At 36.7% G+C, this 20,280-nt stretch overlaps 1 protein-coding gene across 3 annotated transcripts in view; it reads right to left on the minus strand.

Moving 5' to 3' along the window:
• KIF11 (kinesin family member 11) overlaps positions 1-20,280 on the minus strand; it is a 64,536-nt gene that overhangs the window by 42,450 nt on the left and 1,806 nt on the right. Inside the window, exons 1-10 of one of the 3 annotated variants that reach the window (XM_037015715.2) lie at positions 12,744-12,935; positions 12,575-12,659; positions 5,705-5,837; positions 5,370-5,467; positions 5,215-5,293; positions 4,445-4,630; positions 4,206-4,330; positions 2,670-2,760; positions 1,514-1,756; positions 316-411 (exon numbers count right to left, since the gene is read on the minus strand). In XM_037015715.2, coding sequence (XP_036871610.2) covers positions 316-411; positions 1,514-1,756; positions 2,670-2,760; positions 4,206-4,330; positions 4,445-4,630; positions 5,215-5,293; positions 5,370-5,467; positions 5,705-5,837; positions 12,575-12,651 — 1,128 coding nt within the window. In that variant the 5' untranslated portion in view covers positions 12,652-12,659; positions 12,744-12,935. Of the gene's footprint in view, positions 1-315; positions 412-1,513; positions 1,757-2,669; positions 2,761-4,205; positions 4,331-4,444; positions 4,631-5,214; positions 5,294-5,369; positions 5,468-5,704; positions 5,838-12,574; positions 12,936-20,280 lie in introns of those variants that run through there. The other 2 variants (XM_037015714.2, XM_037015713.2) reach the window with 2 other exon arrangements.

A 20,280-nucleotide genomic window follows, 5' to 3' on the forward strand; every position in this document is an offset into this window, starting at 1 on the left:
AACTTCATAAATGTACAAAAATTACTGGATTGTATAGGCTTATAATAGGTGAATATTATGGTAATTACACAATGTTACTGTATAGTAATTATACCCTAATGCTGTTAAGTAATGAATGAATTTTATAAATTTAAGCAACTGTAAATTGTTGACCTGAGAGATTTGGTAAAGTCAGTATTTAGCATTAGAAGAAAGATTTTAACCTAGAAGAAACAATTTAAAACATTAGATGAAAAGCCTTACCACAGGCAATCTAACAAAACATACAGTTCCTTATTTTCACAAGATTACTCAAAAACAAAAATTCACAATTACCTTAATAAGAGCTTTTTTGGTGAGTTTCTGGTTAACTTCAGGCTTATTCAGTATGTTCTTTGCTCTATGAGCATATTCCAATGTACTTAGAGTTTCCTGTGATGAAAAGGCCAATTACTGAAGATATTATGAGAAAAATGTAGATGTTATATGGAAGTATATAACTTAAAAGTAATAATTTAAGGTTATACCTAAAAATCTACCCACTATGACTACCATATTCAACCTTTAAAGCAGAATTTGTTCAAAACATCATATTTTTCACCTTCTCTTCAGTTTTCAGGGTCTTTAACTTTATAATTTGACCTAATAATTTTCTACTTTAAACTAGACTTAAAACTCAAATGAATTCCATTAACTGATGAATAAACAAAATGTCCTATAGCTATGTAATGGATTATCCATTCACAAAAAGGAATGAATTATTAATGCACTGCTACAACAGGGATGAACACTGAAAACATGTTAAGCAAAGGAAGCCAGTCACAAAAGAACACTTATTGTATGATTCTACTTACATGAAATGTAAAATAGGCAAATCTGTAGTTTTAAAAAAAGTAGTTTAATAGTGATGTAGGGCAGGGAGTGGGGGCAGATATGGAGTGATTGCTAATGGGTTACAGAGTTGCTTTCTGGAGTGATGAAAATGTTCAAAACTTAGCTGCACTGCTCTGTGAATATAACAAAATCATCAAATTATATACTTTTAATGGGTGAATTTTATGGTATGTGAATTATGTCTCAATAAAGATATCTTAAAAAATGAAAGGGGAGTTAGACCTTGTAAAAGCTTTTCTAACTCCATTTAAAGCAGATCATCACAATAAAATAAGAGATTTTACCATCTTTGTTGCTTCTCTTGGTCTTGTACCTGTTTCTACACTACAACCCCATCACTGAAGCCTCTGTAACACTAACATTCACTTAACTCACTTTTAAGTCCTCAGTTAAATCTCTAGACCCCATGTAACTAACTATCCAGTGCTAATAACCACAGCAATTTGCTTTGAAGACTGTGTGGGAAAAGCTGTTAACTTTTTTAAGTGGCGTCCTCCTATATGTATATCTATATGCAATGTCCAGATTCTTTTTATTATAGTACATAATGAATGAAGCCAATTAATGAACTTGTAAAATATGTGATAGCTAAGTAAGAATTACAGCTACTACACTTGCAGATACCTATCAGAGGGCTTACCTCAAGATTGAGAGATGCAGGAGAAATTGTTGCAATTATAGATGTTCTTGTACGTCCCCCAAGAGAATCCTGGAGGATTCTAGTTAGTTTAGATTCTCGATAAGGAACATGAGGTGTTCTTTCTACAAGAGCAGTAATAACCCTTCCCAAAGTCAAAAGGGACTGATTAATATTTCCAGCTTCCCGAGCTCTCTTGTCAACTGCTCCAGAACGGCCAATGTTTTCACTGCCTGCAAGATCAACCTTGAATTTTAAGAAGAACTTGTCAGTCTATTGGATTTGGACTCAAAGACTTCCATTCTCATATTATACATAATATATTAAATAGCCAGAAAAAAATTTTCTATAACAACCCACTTCAAAGCTAGTAAGTGACTAGAAAAATGTTGTCTAGAGGTAGAAAATTTCAAGCTGCTCTATGAATTGGTCAAGAAGGAAACAGTAGAAGAGAATTACCATACTATCCAGCAATCCCGCTTCTTAGTATATACTCAATGAAAATGAAATCAGTGTCTCAAAGAGATAACTGTGCTCCCACGTTCACTGCTTTATATGCAATAGCCAAGATGCAGAAACAACCTAAATGTCCATCTGCGGATGAATAAAGGTGGTGTGGGGTATACATACAATGGGATATTACTGAGTCATGAGAAAGAAGGAAATCCTGCCATTTGCAACAACATGGATGAACCTAGAAGACATTATGCTAAATAAAATAAAACAGAGAAAGAAAAGTACTGTGTGATCCCACTTAAACATAGACTCTGGAGGCAGGGGGAGTCAAACTCAGAAACAGAGAGTAAAATGATGGTTACCAGGAGCAGGGGGAAGAGGGAGATAGGGAGATGCCAAAGTGGACAAGCCTTCAGTTTTAAGATGAGGAAGTTCTGGGTATGTGATATACATTGTGGTGACTATAGTTACTACTACACTGAAATTTGCTGAAGAGTATATCTTAAACTTTCTTACCAAAAAAAAAAAAAAGTAACTGTGCAAGTAATGGATGTGTTAATTAACCTGACGGTGGTAAGCACTTCAGAGTATACATTTATCAAATCATGTTATAAATTTTAAATAACTTTATTTGTCAATTATACCTCAATAAAGCTGGAAAAAAAAAAACAAATGAAACAGCAGTAATAAGGTAGATGCTTACCAAGTTCAACTTTCCAATTTTAACAAGCTCTTCTCCATCAATTGTAGTTTCTTTCATATGTATTGTAACAGAGAAAACTGAGTGGGAACGACTGGAAAACAAAATCAAGTTGCCCAGTCGTTATAACACAAAACATTACTTGCTTTCTATAAAATATTAAAAACAGCAAAGAAAGATCTAAATCCACAAGAGTAGAAAAGATAGTATCTGACAGGGGTATCAATAAGATTTTGAAAGACAAAGGGTGGATAGAAGAATGCTTAGGTTTTTGCTGCCTACAGAGACCCTCAATAAGAAGCTACCTGAATATACCCTAAAAGACTTAGGAACTAGAATCTTTAGATACCTCTCAAAGCTGGGTAAGGGGTGGGGTTGGGACAGTAGCCTTGTGTATCAGAGGAGAAGGCTTGCAATCAATCTTCCTATTTATAAGAATCACATGAAATATGTCATTACCATAAATTCAAACACCACCAAGCAAGCCACCAAATCACTCCCCTTCAAAGTCAGCTGTCGTAAATGTACGTTGCTCTACTTTAAGAATGTTGTCATAAATAGGTAATTCCTTCCCCTGAACAGCAGAAATAGTAAGCTATAATTACCAAAATACCATAAGATAATTACTGCTGGACTGTAATGTTCATCACATGTCACTGATGGTTGGTGGGAATATTGTAATTTTTAATTTCTAATTTGTACTTTCCATGTTACTTGGAAAGTATTACAAAGTATATTTGTTACAAGTTATTTATTTAAAATTTCAGAAAGGGGAAAGGGCACAAGGAAAAATATGAACTATGCATGTGAATTATAATATACATCTCATGTTTTTCTGCTATTGTTTATCCATTCCTAATGCAAGATTATGGGATTAATGTAATTACACAGACATCAACCATGATTTTGAAAAATTGAATTACATTTTCCTTCTCTATATCATACAATTCGTAAGAGATCTTTACTCCAGTCTATATACAGAAAGAGTCCTAAATTATACAAAGTTAAGGAATAATAGGAATTTTTAATTTTGGAGAGGTATTTAGAGGATAGAAATTTTACCTCATCCTAAATTCATTCTTCCAAATTCCACATAATACTAAATTAGAAACCATTAATCTATAACCTAATTTTCTAAGCTTAAAAACAAAAAATATGTATACATTTAAAGAAAGAATAAAAATAACAACATGAAGATAATTAAGATCATGGGATTATGGGTGATTTTTATAAGTTTAAATTTTCCTATAATAGCTCTATATTTCGATCTGGGCTCCCATGTACAATTTCATTTGAGAAAAAAATCTTAAAAAGTGTGTAATACATCTGTTCTAGTTCAACTTGTCTTTTGTTTTCCTTTCAACATTCTTCCAATATTGGTTTTCTCCCTATAAATCTCAAGCCATTACTAAAGTACACCATCAAGCATACAATCTAGGTATGTGATGCACATACCTTGACCTATCCCAGTTTGACTTTCCCTAAATTCATAATTCCTTTTAAAAAGTGGAGCAGTGGGGGAGACAGTGGCTTTCTCACCTAGAGTATGCATTCATCAAAGTCGCTGCAGTTGTCCTTTTTGCTGCTCCCTTCTCCAAAATTTGATAGACTTCATCCTTGTTGTGTACTGTAATTTCTTCTAAACCTTTGATTATCACTCCTCTCTGGCCAAAAAATCAAAAGAGCATCCTTCAGGTTGGTAAATAATATATATATTGACTTTTCAAAGCATCACATATTAAGATTTCAAGACATTTTATTCTCAAAGACTGAGTTACCTTGTTACGGGGATCATCAAACATCTGTAATCTCTCAGAAACATCAGAAGATGGATTAAGGAGATCAAAAAGTTCTTCATTATAGATTTCCAACAGAGACACTTTGACTGAAAATTCAGTACCATTATCAGTAAGCTTCTCAAAAATTTGATGAAGAGTACGTGGAATTATACCAGCCAAGGGGTCCTGAAATTTTAATGTTAATAAGGACTAAAATAAAGGTAGAGTGCCGTTTACTGTAGCAATTAAAATATATATAACAAAGGCTATATTTAAACATAAGTATATCAAAACAAGTTTTAAAAAATTAAAGTTAGTGAAGCCAAGTCATTTACAAGTCAACAGTAATTATTCTTTATACTTTCCACAAATCTTTCCTGTCAGTCACTTCATGCCTGAGCAGTACACAGAACCAACTGAATCAAGCTAGTTATAAAGCTAAATTCAATAATCCTTTCCAACTTTTCTCCTAAGAACATAATACCATCATTTTAATCAGAAAGTTACTCTAACTATTCCATCCCAAACAGACCCCTTTCTTACTATTAAGCTGTGCTCTATGTATTGGTCCTCTCTCTCACAGTGAGACTTTGTTTCTTAAACAGAAGCCATACCATATACTTTAATCAAAGTAGTAGTTTATGCTATATTCGTGTATCAACATGAGCACTCTGATTGTCTCTATTTCAAGACGGAGGCCTTCAACCAAATTTTTATTCAGTTATTATTTAAGCCATTGTAGAGACAGAAGTGTTATAAACAATAAATACCTCTTCCCAAGTATACTCTTCATTAGGTGACCTTTCACCTTCCATTGTAAAGGTTTTTCCAGTGCCAGTTTGGCCGTATCTGTCAAGATTAACAAAAGTATTAATAAAAAACAAATATCTAAACCTTTTTATCAATTTGAAACAGTTTCACTCACGCAAAAATAGTGCAATTATATCCCATAATAACTTCATCCAGAATTGGACAAACAACATTTCGGTAAACATCAATTTGTTTAGTAGATGCTCCAAAAACCTGTGAAAAAAAAAAAAAAAGCATTTCTTCAAGGAAAAAAAAAAACTTAGATTTACTCACTTTAACAATTTTGTTTTTAATCTATTAACTCATTCAGCCCACTAGAAACCATTTGACAAGTCAAAGAATCAACTGAAATTTGTAATTGTACAGTAGAACCTAGAGGAAATATATATACTAGGATAACTTTACATTAGTGAATAATAAAGAAGTAGCAGCATTTTAAGAAGTAAGTACCATGTCAAAAGTGTATGTTTTCCTTGAGCTCTTGTCAGCCAGTCCTCCAGTTCGTACACTAACTTCTTTTCGTACATGATCACATTCTACTACAGAATGAGCACTAAATTTTCGCTCTGCCAAATTAAATGGCCTATAAAAAGAAATACACAGTTATTCAAGGAACTCTTAGTTATCAGTTACTGATGACATTATCATTAATACCTTGGACAAGAATGTGAGGCTTGACTACATTGCTGTGACAGGAATTAAATGGGGACTAAATGACACTGCTAAAGCAGACATCAGAATTTTAAAGGCCTCAATTCCCAGAAATAAAACGTTTTATTTTTAACTTTCAAAGATCTGCAAAACATTACAATTCTGAGTTTCTTAAGTAGATGCTAATATAATTAACTTGTATGTGAAACTTACTTTTCAGAATTCTGTTTTCACTATTAGACTCTGATCAAGTTAGGTTATGATGCAGTAGACAGAACATGCCAAATTAGTGTTTGAAACACTACCCTGACAATGGATAACTGGCACAAAATAAAAAATAGATATTTTAATATGTTGAGTACTTACAATGTGCCATGTACTCACTGTTCCATGTTACATATATTAGGTCAGTCTGTCCCCACAACACTGTAAGGTCAGGTTGGGAAACAGTGATAAAAAAAACCAAATGATTATAAAAGAAGGGATGTTTAGAAAGGGTATGTAAAGGGTGCTGTAGGAACAGATGGCAAAAATTTAAATGTGGTCTTGATTGAGACAGGGCAGAGTGAGGCAGGCATAGGTGATGGGAAAGACTTCATAAGGAAGTAACTTTCTAAGCTAACTTGCTCTTTGGGCAATTCAGCAGACTAAGAACTCTTGATCCAATCTGCTTCCTGCATGTTTCCTCTTTTGAAAAACGGGACCAATCATAGTAACAGTGTAGGGAAAAACATCCTATTTAGTTTACTGTTTCCCCAGTGCCTACCTACTACTATGCTTACCACACAGTAGGCATTCAAATACCTGCTAAACTACATTGCTCAATAAATGTCATCCTAAAGGGAACGATGGGTATGCTAAAAAGAAGCATAATCCACAAAGCAGCATCATAAGGTATTTATTTTTATACTCAACACACATCTGGACCAAAGGGAAATATTTACTCTAGACCTGAGTTCATTCTTCCCATTCATTATCATATATTATGGAAGGAAATGCCAAATAGGAGATTATCTTTCCCCTCATTATCAGACAAGACAAGTTGCTATTTATTTTAAGGATACCTCAACATGCCCCGTCCTTAGCATATTTTTGACTGGCCAGAAGACCAAATCTGTGATCCCTGGAAATTTAACTCAGTAACTCCCAGCTAATACTTGGTAATGTTGGCAAATGTCAAATGCACTGAAATCCACCCAATGCACATACCCACAGTATGCAGCATTATTAAAAGTTCAACAAAACTAAGCCAAAACCCACTTATACTGAGGTAGGCAGCGAAGAATATCAAATGGAATGAATTGCTATCAGGTGGTTAAAGCTTTTCCAATTGGGCTATTATTCTTAGCACCCCTAAACAAATTTCAAGCCTGGAAATGTGATCAAGTTACCAAATGATCACCACTCAAGTTGTCAGAACAAAGCAATAGAAATTCACACAGATCATACATTCCTAAAAGTTATCAAAACTCCCAGAAAGGAGCTTTAGGGCTATTTATACTACAATACAGACCACCACCAAGCCTCTATTTTCCTATCCAGATTTCTCTAACTATTTAGAAATTACAAGGTTTCTGCTGATGACACTAACAAACCCATCAATTTGCTGGCCTCACTATGTAGTAAAATGCAAGCAACCAAAATGAGGGAAGGATGACAGAGGATTTTCTTTTAAAAGTCCTGTCCTGTGGAGAAGTTCTAAATTCACTCATTCACCCATAAATATTCATCAAGTACTTATTGTATAATACTTTTCTAGACACTACAGATACAGCAGTAAACAAAAACCAAGTTTCAAAAAAACGCAGGAACACCCAAGTTCCTAGCCTCAGGGAGATTTTATCCTAGTATGTGGGGAGGGACAGGAGTGATGACAAACAAATACGTATATTAGGTACTGATAAATAAGAAATGAAAATAAATAAGGCAGACTATGGGGGGTAGGAAGTGATGATAAAGGAAAACAGAAAGTTTCTTTTGCTATTTTAGAGTGGTCAGGGAAAGCTGCTTGATAAAGGCGGTATTTAAGCAGAATCTAAAAAAATGAGGGACCAGCCATGCAGCTATTTTGATGGAAAAGCTTTCCAGGCAGAGAGAAATTGCAAAGGCTCTGAGATAGAAAAATGATAGATGTGTTTTTAAAATGTGGGTGGGTCATCGAAAAAACCTAGAACAAATGCTGGCCAGGATGCAGAGAAAGGGGAACCTTCCTACACTGCTGGTAGGAATGTAAATTAGTTCAAACATTGTGAAAAGCAATATAGAGGTTTCTCAAAAAACTAAAAATAGAAATACCATTTGACCCAGGAATTCCACTCGTAGGAGTTTACCCAAAGAAAACAACTTCTCAGATTCAAAGACATATGCATCCCTACGTTTTTTGCAGCACTATTTACAATAGCCAAGATATGGAAGCAACCTAAGTGTCCATCAGTACATGAATGGATAAAGAAGATGTGGTACATATACACAATGGAATACTATTCAGCCATAAAAAGAAAACAAATCCTACCATTTGCAACAACATGGATGGAGCTAGAGGGTATTATGCTCAGTGAAATAAGTTAGGCAGAGAAAGACAAATACCAAATCATTTCCCTCACTTGTGGAGTATAACAATGAAGCAAAACTGAAAGAACAAAACAGCAGCAAACTCAAGAAGGAACTAGCGGTTACCAAAGGGGAGCGGTGTGGGAGGGTGAGTGCGGGGGGAGGGAGAAGGGGATTGAGGGGTATTATGATCACTACACATGGTGTCGGGGGGATCATGGGGAAGACGGTGTAGCACAGAGAAGACAAGTAGTGACTCTGTGGCATCTTGCTGCACTGATGGACAGTGACTGCAATGAAGTATTAAGGGGGACTCGATAATATGGGTGAGTGTAGTAACCACATTGTTTTTCATGCGAAACCTTTATAAGTATGTATAAATGATAACTTAATAAAAAATAAATAAACAATCTGAAACATTTCACCTATCTTATCTCAGTAAATGTCCCTGAAAGAAAACTCAAACTGTTTTTTACCACCAATATTATAATTTTTATTCTAATTAAACATTACAGTGCCTATCATTATGAACCATCTTTTCCAGGCCTCTTTGGATTCCTAAAATCTTGGCTTCAATAAAACTTTGTTTTGCTTGCTAGAAATAAATAAATAAATAAAAATAAAAATGTTGGTGCGGGTAGACAGCACAGGGAATTAGGTGGGGATCAGAAAGATAGGCAGTAGCTAGAGCATGTATGGTCTGTAATCTTCAACATATGTGGCAAATCTGGCCTTTATCTTTGTAGAGACTTATGATTTTTACGGTTTTACGATTTTTACAATTTTAAATAGTTGTTTAAAAAAAACCAGAGACCAAGTGCTCATCAGTGGCAGCACAGATTCATTCATTCTACTGCTTAAAACCTGAAAATGTCAGACCACACACAATGTCCTACTGATTTCAGGTAAAAGATGTCCAGCAAAACAGTGAGCACCAATAAACCATAGCCCAGGCAAGAAGAACTGTGCAGCAGTTAAGATCAGAAGCCTCTACTGACAAAATAGAAGTTTCAACAGCATCAGGGGACTTCATGCCCCACTGCAAGGAACAGGCAGAAGTGACCCTTTGCAGATAAGGATACCAACTTCATATTTTTTAAAATGCACCATCTTATACTGTTCATAGTGAAACAGTTCCTCATCTCATTTCTTCTCAACAAATTATAAGCAGTTCCTTAAAGAGACATGCCTTCAGATTATTTGGTAACTACTGTTAATAACTAAAATGCTCTTAATTTGGAATAATGAACTCAAGTGTTGATGATCCAAGTTGTCTAAAATCCTTTCTCTAAAAATCCTTTACTCATTTATTACAGAATAACAATCTTGTTTTCCATTTGATAACTACATTGTCATATGGTCCATACTGTTTAAGGAAAGTTGATCTAGGCCTTTTTAAAAACACAATTATATACTCTTAAACATATGAATGATTCATATAATTTTTTTTTGAGAGGGCATCTCTCATATTTATTGATCAAATGGTTGTTAACAACAATAAAATTCTGTATAGGGGACTCAATGCACAATCATTAATCAACCCCAAGCCTAATTCTCAACAGTCTCCAATCTTCTGAAGCATAACGAACAAGTTCTTACATGGTGGACAAGTTCTTACATAGTGAATAAGTTCTTACATGGTGAACAGTGCAAGGGCAGTCATCACAGAAACTTTCAGTTTTGATTACACATCATGAACTATAAACAATTAAGTCAGATATGATTATTTGTTTGATTTTTATACTTGATTTATATGTGAATCCCACATTTCTCCCTTATTATTATTATTATTTTAAATAAAATGCTGAAGTGGTAGGTAGATGCAAGATAAAGGTAGAAAACATAGTTTAGTGCTGTAAGAGGGCAAATGTAGATGATCAGGTGTGTGCCTACAGACTAAGTATTAATCCAAGCTAGACAAGGGCAACAAAACATCCACGGATGCAGAAGATTTCTCTCAAAACAGGGGGTGTGAGGTTCTAAGCCTCACCTCTGTTGATCCCCAATTTCTCACCTGATGGCCCCCCTGCGACTGTGCCTGTCTTAGGTTGTTCCTCCCTTGAGGTGATTCATATAATTTTAAGACCTAAATTGCCAAAACACCTGTCTAAATTAAAATTTCAAGAATAATTTAAATCATAAAACCTTTAGATTATGTTCTTACTAGGGTTTGTGCCAAACTGTGCAGTATACAAAGGAGATGGGTGTTTTTGTATATGTGTGTCTTTTGTATATGTGCATATACACATATGAAAGCTTATTCTCTTATTAAAATTTCTCTCTCCATATCACCAGTTCCTCAACTCCAGAAATTATATCTTTTATCTTGAGCTGTGTATAGGTAGAATAAAAAATTCTCTATATAGTTATTGTACAAATTAAGAACATCACAAAGATTGTAACCGTGTCTTGAAGTCATCTCTCTCTTGAAATCTTGCTGACCTCTTAGGCTACAAAAAACTGTACCAACTAAAAATTTAAAGCTGAAAAAAAAATCTAAGAATATGTGACAGAAACCATATGTGGCCTGCAAAGCCTAAAGTATTTATTATATGGGCCCTTTACAGAAAAGGTTCTACAACCACCCAGGGCCTCCTAAATCGTTTATTTACTAAAGTTTAAGGGCATATTTGCACTAGGAAGGCTATTTAAAACAGAGAAGGCTGACTTAAAAGAAAAACATTTCTTTATACTAAAATTATTGCAATATTAGACACAACCTAAGTAAGCACTTTTTATTAGTTGACAAAGTAAATCTTTTAAGATAAGGTTTGAAATGTATAGGGATAATAAACATAAATTTCAGAATAATGTTTAGCTCTTGGGGTAGAAAAAGAGGGACGGGGAAGTATACACCAGGACTCCAACTCCAGCTGTAATGATTATTTTGTTTGTAATCTGATGTGTACACAGATGTGTTACATTTTTCTCTATAATTCTTTATAGGTCTGACATATGTTGTAACAAAAAAAAAACAACAACACAGAAAACGTAATATTGTGTGGCTTTATTAAAAAGTTAAATTCATCTAAAAATTTTCATTTGTAATATGCGTCTGTGATTTTTTAAAAACCAACAAGTAACTTAACAGAAGCCCTAGAGCAGGTAATTGGCTAGACTAAAGGTTACCACCAAATTCCTCTCTGGCACATAGTATGGAAAGCTAGCTATCATTATCTTTGAGAGCTACAATTCAAGTCACCAAAGCTGAGTAGGCAATAACCTAAGTTTGTTAATACATTTTTTAAGTAACCTCTTAATTTTAGAAGTAAGATTACAGAAAAGTGGCTGATAGTTTATAGTTTTTAAAACAATAGCAACAAAAAACACACACAAGTAAAATATGGAGAGCTTCTGAGAAGCTGAACAAATCAATCTCTAATTAAGCAATAGTTTATACATGTTCTTCCTCTACTAGCTCATTTTAAAATTAGGAGGTTATTTGGAAATCAGTGAAGAATTGAACACCTCCACCCACCCCAAAAAAGCAATTTCCTTTGGTCTAAGGAAGACCAAAATTGCAGCACAACCGGCTATACAGGCATAAATTGTCTCCCTGATCTTTTCAGAACATAAACTCAAAAACTTTATTTTTACAATGTAAATACAGTTGTGTTTACTTGTTTAGTAGGAATTAAGAAAATATTACTTCTAGAGTGATTGGTTAGGTGTTAGGGTTAAGGAAAAGACGGTAATCCCAACATAAATGCTAAAATATCTGCAAAGTAGGTAGGTATGCACTTTTATTTCCAAAGTCATAAACTGCAAGGAGAGGCATATAAAAAAATGGAGTGGCATAAAAAAAAGTCGACCTTAGGTTTTGTTTTTTTTTTTTCACTAAAAGAACGCACGTTTCACTAAAATAACGGCGATCAATTCTCCTTCTGAATAGCAGTTTATAAACTATAACCTCCAATATAAATATCCTTTCTTCTGAAAACGACACTAATTTACTCCTTAGAGCAACCTGGTGTCATCTTCTCTAACAGAACGCAGGAACTAAGAAACAAGAGTGTTTGGTCCCCGCAGACACTGCAAACAATTCCTCTCCTGGCACCGCGCAGGAGCGCGCACAGCAGCAAAGCTGGCGCTCCAAATCCTGCTAGGTTTTGGCCCTACCTGCATCTCACCACCACCTGGATGTTCTTCCCCTTCTCCTCCTTCTTCTTCGCCGAGGAATTCGGCTGGGACGCCATGGCGATCCCTGCCGAAAAACAAGGCCTGGCTGCAGAATCCGGCGCTGTGGGCACGCAGAGGCTCAGTGACCGGCGCGGCCAGAGGTGCCCACCTCGCCTGCCGGGCGCTGGTGTGGCCGGAGAAACCAACGCAACCAGCTCGGCAGCGCCACTCTCCACCAGGATCTGACCGGCCGAGGCGTCGGTACCGCACCAGCCAGAGCCACCAAATCACCAATCTCGCCCTCGCCCGAAGTTCAGGAAACCGGGCAACGACTCGGCGCCTTAATTTGAAAAAGGAGCCGAGAAGACGGGCCAATTGCAGCGCGGGCGCGCAAGGCACCATGGGACGCAATGTCGTCCTCAGAGACCGGCCCTCGGGGGCGTGGCCGCGGGAAAGCGAGACGCTAGTTCCTCGGTGCCCGTCTGGGACTTGTAGTCCAGTGGGAGACACGCAGGAGCAAGTGGTGTGGCCCTTCAATGCGTCCGTACTCAAATTACGTAATATCTCTATACCAAAATTTCTTCATCTACAAAATGGAAATGCGTAGTAGCAACCGCTTTGGAGAGTTGTGTGAGAATTAATGGCCTAGTGCGGGTAAACAGATGAGCTTAGTAAGAGCTCAGGAGGAGTGGCTCCGAGAACGATGCTGCTGCTGCTAATTATTATTAGCGAATCGTAAAAGAGTGTTGTGGAAGCACAGAAGTCCAAAGCGAGTTCATTTCGTGATAAAAGGGATACTGAATGTCATTTTCAGCTCTCTGAATTTATCCTTTAGTAATTAGAAGTCGTCATCGCTAAATGATTCCAAGCAAGGAAGCAAAATCAGATTTGTGTTTCCGGACAACCGTTCCGCAGTGTACCGGGGCCAGCTTTGCGCCTGCTTCGGCGGGTCCGAGAGGTGCAGCGACCCTCAGGAGTCTCAGGGAGTTTGCGCGACCGCTGCCGCCTTCAACCTACAAATCCCAGCAGGCAGCGCTCCCGCGCCCCGCCCTGCCCGGGGACCTCCCGCTTGCCGTAGGCGTGGTACGGGCGTCTTGGCGGTGCTTGGGATATCCCCACCGCTATTGGACCCCAGGAAGTACAGAATAGTGGGTACCTGTGTTAGCCGGTCTGGGAGCTGCGCTTTTGTGCCACAGTTAGCCTACAGAAATCTAGATATCTTTTTAGTTTCTTAAGTAACGGCCAGATGGAGTGGAAAACTCTCAGGCTCCCTTAGTGTTCCTCCACTTACTAATCCCCTGCTTTCTCCCACGGAAACATCTACATTTACAGGTCATGTTGCTGGTCGTCTCCAATCTGCATAGACAGATTTTTACTGATAGCGCCTCTTGGATGGTCACCAGCTTCTCGGAATGGACTTACTCAACACAAAAGTCCTTCCCTTATTTCCACCCTCTTTCTCATCCGGACACAGCACTAACCAGACCTTTGATTCCTTCGACCTCCACGTCCGATGCAGTCCTCTTGGTTTCACACCTCTGCCCACCACTCTAGTCCGAGTCCCTTTTGTCTCCCCTGAACAGTTGTCTTCCAACAACTTCCTTAACACGTCTCCCTACTTCTCTTTTCTCCTCTCCCTGTTGCATTCACTTAACAAAGGGAAGACTTTTTAGAAACATCAGATCACGGCCTTCATTTACTTTTTAACCTTATAATAGTTTCTTATTGGGCTTAGAATAAAATCTAAACTCCTCACCATGTCAGGTAAGGCTCTCATACCTGGCCTTTGCCTATACCAACATCAACTCCAGCTCTAAACCATATAGCGCACTACCATGGCGAGACCTTCCAAGTTCTTTCCTGCGGCCAAACCTTTGTATATACTGTATGCTCTGCTTGGAACTCTGGCTTTGCATGACTACGGTTCTCATCATTCAGATCTCAGTTCAACTTTCTCTTTAAATAGGCCTTTCCTGACTACCCAATCTAAAGCATATTCTCCCTGTAATTTTATTTCTCAAGACCCTGTTTATTTCCTTAATAACACTACAATCTGTAATTGCATTGTCAGTGTATTGTCTATCTACCCTGCCAAAATGTAAATTTCATCAGTGACCGTGATTATCTTGTCCAACCTTAGTTTCCCGGTGTCTTGAACAGCGCCTTACGCTAGTTACTCAATAAATATGAGTACCAGATAGAAATTACTTAACCTCTCTCAGCTTTGGTTTCCTTATTTGTAAAATGGAGATAATAATGATTACTATAATTCTGAGGTAAAATTATTAAGATGGCACATAGCAGACCCAAAAAAAAGTTAATTTATTTTTTTCCCAATAGATATCTAAATAACATTTACATTAACAGTTATTTTTGGGTTGATGCAAGAAATTTAAAAGTCTCTATTTGATAATAGTTCTAGCTACCTTTTTTCTAAGGCTATTATATGTTAGACTCTTTGAAAAGCTTTGTGTGCATAATTTCATTTAATCTTCAGAACAATTTTCTGAAGTAGAAATGATTATTTCCCACTATTTTATCAATAAACAGGCCCAAGTAAGTATATTGTCTGTAGTCATATAGGTAATAAGCAGCAAGGAAAGCACTCAGAATTCATTATTATTCCAAATCCCAGGTTAAGTGCTATCTCTCCCACCTAATCCTTTCGTGTGCTCAGTGCACATGCATCACTTTCATCATACTCTGAGTGCTTACATGGACCAGCCAGTGAAGACATAGGTTGGATTACAGTTTGTGACCTCAAGACTAAGTCTAATGGACAGTGACCACAATGGAGGGGGTGAGGACTTGATAATGTGGGTGAATGTTGAACCATTGCGTTGTTTATGTGAAACCATCATGAGATTGTATATCAATGAAACTTTAATAAAAAAAAAAAGATTGAGTCAAATGGAGATGCCTACATAAACTGAGAGAAAACACAGTTCATGAACTCTTCAGAAACCTGTAAAATAAAAATCCCCAAATGCTGAAGTATAGACTTTCCCCAAATCCTAATTTTCATTACTGTTTTTAGTGCTCTAATAGTAGAATCTCAGTAGCAAAGATTAGCTGAGAAAGGAAAAGTTTGTGGTTCTTTGGCTTTCTGTCAAATCTCAGAACATGCCAGACTCTCTCCTGTCCCAAACCTTTGTGACTGATGTTTCCTCTGTCTGGAGTCTTTACCTCACCTGTTCTTATAACTGGCTCCCTCTTAGCTTTCAAGTCACAACTTAAAGGTCAGTTCCTCAGAGAGACTTTTCCCAATCACTTTATCTGAAGCAATCCTCCAAACTCTTCACAAAAACCATTTCTTCCTTTCTCCACATAGTAAAAGAAGATATTAACATTTTAATCTCCATGTTTTTCTTTCGTTGCAATACCTCAGAACCCTTCTCTAGAGACCAAATGTGTCCAGGAGAATTTGGGTTCTTATAAAAGGAATGCAAAGACTAAAACAATATTCAGCATTTGTAACTTTCAAACTAGCTCTCAAGGTAAGACCCTGACAAGAGCCCTAAGCAGAACAAAGACAGATGAAGCAGGTGGGTGCCCCTCCACAACTTTCAAACTTCAGCTGAAAAACTCCTGACTAGGACATCGGATGGACAGAAAGGGATGTAGGCTGAAGAAGCTGATGGGAGGTCAGGGGCTGTGGGTGGGGGGAAAAGTACAGGGAGAGGAATTCCAGGAAGGGATCTGGTGGAGAATGAGCTTGTGAGAAGAGCCACTCTCCATTAGCAGCTGCCTGTGCAGTTCAAACACTGAACCTTATCCTCTAGTCTCCCAACCTAACCTGTTCGCTGAGCGCACTCCTGTTGTCAGCAGCCCAAGACATGCATAAGCTCCCTCAATAAGGATGGTGATATCTTTGCCACCTCTCCCCACCCAGAAGGACAGTAGTGAGGATGGTGGGAAAGTCCCAGAACTATTACTTGAGTAAAGCTGGACAGCAGGAAAGCCCTTCTTAGTTTCCCCAATATTATTTTACTTATATTATGTAATTATTTTTTATAACTTTGAATTTACTTGTTTATCTCTCTCTGTAGTATAAATCCCACAGGAATAGAAAACCGGTTGTTCTTTACTCTGGTGTATCCTCAACATCTAAAGCAGGGCCTGGGCCTAGATTTGTTAAATGGATATATCAAAAGTAGTCTTAACTGTAGAAAATATGAATTATAGATTTTTCATCAATATAATTAATATTTCAAGTACTGTCCATAAAGTAACTCGGACTTACCTTTAAGGACTAGGAAGTAAAACATTTAGGAAAAGTTTTAAAGAACAAATTTATAATTGATAAGTCACATATATAAACATTTAAAAAATTCATTTTGCTTTTAGGTTTTTTATTATCATAGTATTGTACTTAAAACTGACATATATCATTAAACTTTTTATCGTGGAAAATTTCAAACATATACAAAAGCAAAGAGAATTATATGTCTCTACAGTTTTTTTGTTTCCATTTTTTTTTTTTTTTTTTTTTTTTGAGAGGGCATCTCATATTTATTGATCAAATGGTTGTTAACAACAATAAAATTCAGTATAGGGGGGTCAATGCTCAATGTACAATCATTAATCCATCTCAAGCCTAATTCTCGTCAGTCTCCAATCTTCTGAAGCATAACGAACAAGTTCTTACATGGTGAACGAATTCTTACAGAGTGAATAAATTCTTACATGGTGAACAGTACAAGGGCATTCATCACAGAAACTTTCGGTTTTGATCATGCATTATGACCTATAAACAATCAGGTCAAATATGAATATTCGTTTGATTTTTGTACTTGATTTATATGTTGATCCCACATTTCTCCTATTATTATTATTATTTTTATTTTTAATAAAATGCTGAAGTGGTAGGTAGATGCAAGATAAAGGTAGAAAACATAGTTTAGTGCTGTAAGAAGGCAAATGTAGATGATCAGATGATCAGGTGTGTGCCTATGGACTAAGTATTAATCCAGGCTAGACAAGGGCAGCAAGACATCCACGGATGCAGAAGATTACTCTCAAAGCAGGGGGGGTGAGGTTCTGAGCCTCACCTCTGTTGATCCCCAAATTCTCACCTGATGGCCCCCCTGCGACTGTGCCTGTCTTAGGTTGTTCCTCCCTTGAGGAATCTTACCCGTCTCTGGCTAACCAGTCATCTTCCGGGGCCATACAGGGAAATGTAAAGTTGGTAAGTGAGAGAGAAGCCATATTGTTTGCAAAGGTTAGCTTTTTACTTCTTTGCAGATTTATGCCCTGTGGCTTCTATGCCCAGCACTTGTCTCGAGGTATATTTACCACCTGGAGGAATTATGATACTCGGTAAATTCGATATGAGGCACGAATTCTATTTAAGGTTTGTAATTAGGAAGGAAGAAGAAAAGCTATAGATGTAGCATATGAAGGAAACTTGGGAGGAGTTTTTGTTTCCATTTTTGAAGATTATCATTTTTTGAAGATCTTGTGGAAGAATACAAACAGGTTTACACTTAATCATAAGTGTACAGCTCATTTAATTTTCAAAAACTGAACATGCCCACATAAAACACAACCTAGAAGTCCCCCTTATTCTCCTTTCACTCACTACCTCCCCAAGGGTAACAATTAACCTAACTTCTAATACTATAGATTAGCTTTGCCTGGTTTTCAACTTTATATAAATGGACTCATATAGTATATACTCTTTTTTTATTGAAGTATCATTGATATACAGTCTTAAATTGGTTTCAAGTATACAACAGTGTTTCAACAGTTACCCATATTATTAAATTCACAGCCCCTCTAGTGCAGTTACTGTCTGTCAACATAGAAAGATGTTACAGAATTACTGACTATATTCTCCATGCTGTTCTACTATCCTTGTGACCAACTTATGATTGAGAATTTTTGTGCCCCTTTATCCCTCCACCCTCCTCACCCACCTACCACAACCCCTCCCCCATGTTACTTCTCAGTGTCTATGAGTCTACTGCTATTTTGTTCATTTTGTTTTGTTTTAGATTTCACAAGTGAAATCATATGGTATGTCTTTCTCCACCTGGCTTATTTCACTTAGCATAATATCCTCTAGGTCCATCCATGTTACTGCAAATGGCAGGATTTCTCTTCTTTTTATGGCTGAATAATATTCTGTTTCATGTATGTACCACCTCTTCCTTATTCATTCATCTATTGATAGACACTTAGGTTGCTTCCATAACTTGGCTATCTATTATAAATAATGCAGCAACAAACAGAGTGGTACATATATCTTTTTAAATTAAGGATTTTGTTTTCTTCGGGTAAATTTCTATAAGTGGAATTATGGGGTTGAATGGTATTTCTATTTTTAGTATTTTGAGGAACCTCCATACTGCTTTCTACAGTGGCTGCACCAATTTACATTCCCACCAACAGTGTAGGAGGGTTCCCATCTACATCCTCACCAACACTTGTTGTCTGTCTTTTGGATGGTGGCCATTCTAACTGGTATGGGGTGATATATCATTGTGGCTTTGATTTGCATTTCCCTGGTGATTAGCAATGTGGAGCATCTTTTCATGTGCCTGTTGGCCATCTGTATTCCTTCTTTGGAAAAATGTCTGTTCAGGTCCTCTGCCAATTTTTTAATCAGGTTACTTGGTTTTTTTTTTGTTTGTTTGTTTTTGTTTTTTGGTGTTGAGGCATATGAGTTCTTTACATATTTTGGATGTTAACCCCTTACTGGATAAATAGTTTACAAATATATTCTCCCCTAGTATAGATTGATTTTTTGTTCTGCTGACGGTGTCCTTCAGTGAACAGCTTTTGTTTAATGTAGCCCCACTTGTTCATTTTTGGTTGTTTCCCTTGCCCGGGGAGATGTGTCCAGAAAAAAATTGCTCATGCTTATGTTCAAGAGATTTTAGACTATATTTTCTTCTAAGAATTTTATGGCTTCATGTCTTATATTTTGTTCTTTAATCCATTTCAAGTTTACTTTTGTGTATGGGGTTAGACAGTACTATGTACTCTTCTGGGTCTCACTTTTTTCCACCATGTTTGAGAGATTCACTTATATTTGAGTGCAATTTTTGTTCATTTTCATTGATGTACAGTATTCCATTGTGTGACTATTCCTCAGTTTATTTTTCCTGTGCATTTTACTGTTGATGAGCATTTGGTTTCCAGTTTGAGGCTATTATTAGTTGTGCCATTGTGAATATTGTATTTTTTGCCATTGTGAACATTCTAGTATTAATTGTGCCATTATGAACAGGTATTTTTGTCTATTCACATTGCTGTTAGGCATATATACACATGGAATTGCTGGGTTACAGTATTTGCACATGTGCAGCTTTTCTAACAGATACTACCAAGCGGTTTCACAAGGCCTACTTGTTTGTCCTCATGCCATTATCATATCATCTCAACTACTACAGCTTAATAGTAACTCTTAATATCTGGTACTGTAAGTGTTCCAGATTGGCTTGGGTCTTCCTGGTCCTTTGCATTTTTATATAAAAATTTATAAAGAGATTGTCATGGCTTTCTAAGTCCCCTTTAATCCATAAGCTTCTCCTTCTCTCTTTTATTTTGCAATTTATTTGTTGAAGAAGTCAGGTCATTTGTCCTACAGTGTTCCAAACATTATAAGCATTGCTGATTGTGTCCTTATGGTGTGATTTAACATGTTCATCCCTGTATTTCTTATAAATGAGTTACATTTAGAGGCTTAACTAGATTCAGCA

The sequence above is a fragment of the Manis javanica genome, chromosome 7 (assembly GCF_040802235.1).
Source record: "Manis javanica isolate MJ-LG chromosome 7, MJ_LKY, whole genome shotgun sequence".
Lineage (NCBI taxonomy): Eukaryota > Metazoa > Chordata > Mammalia > Pholidota > Manidae > Manis > Manis javanica.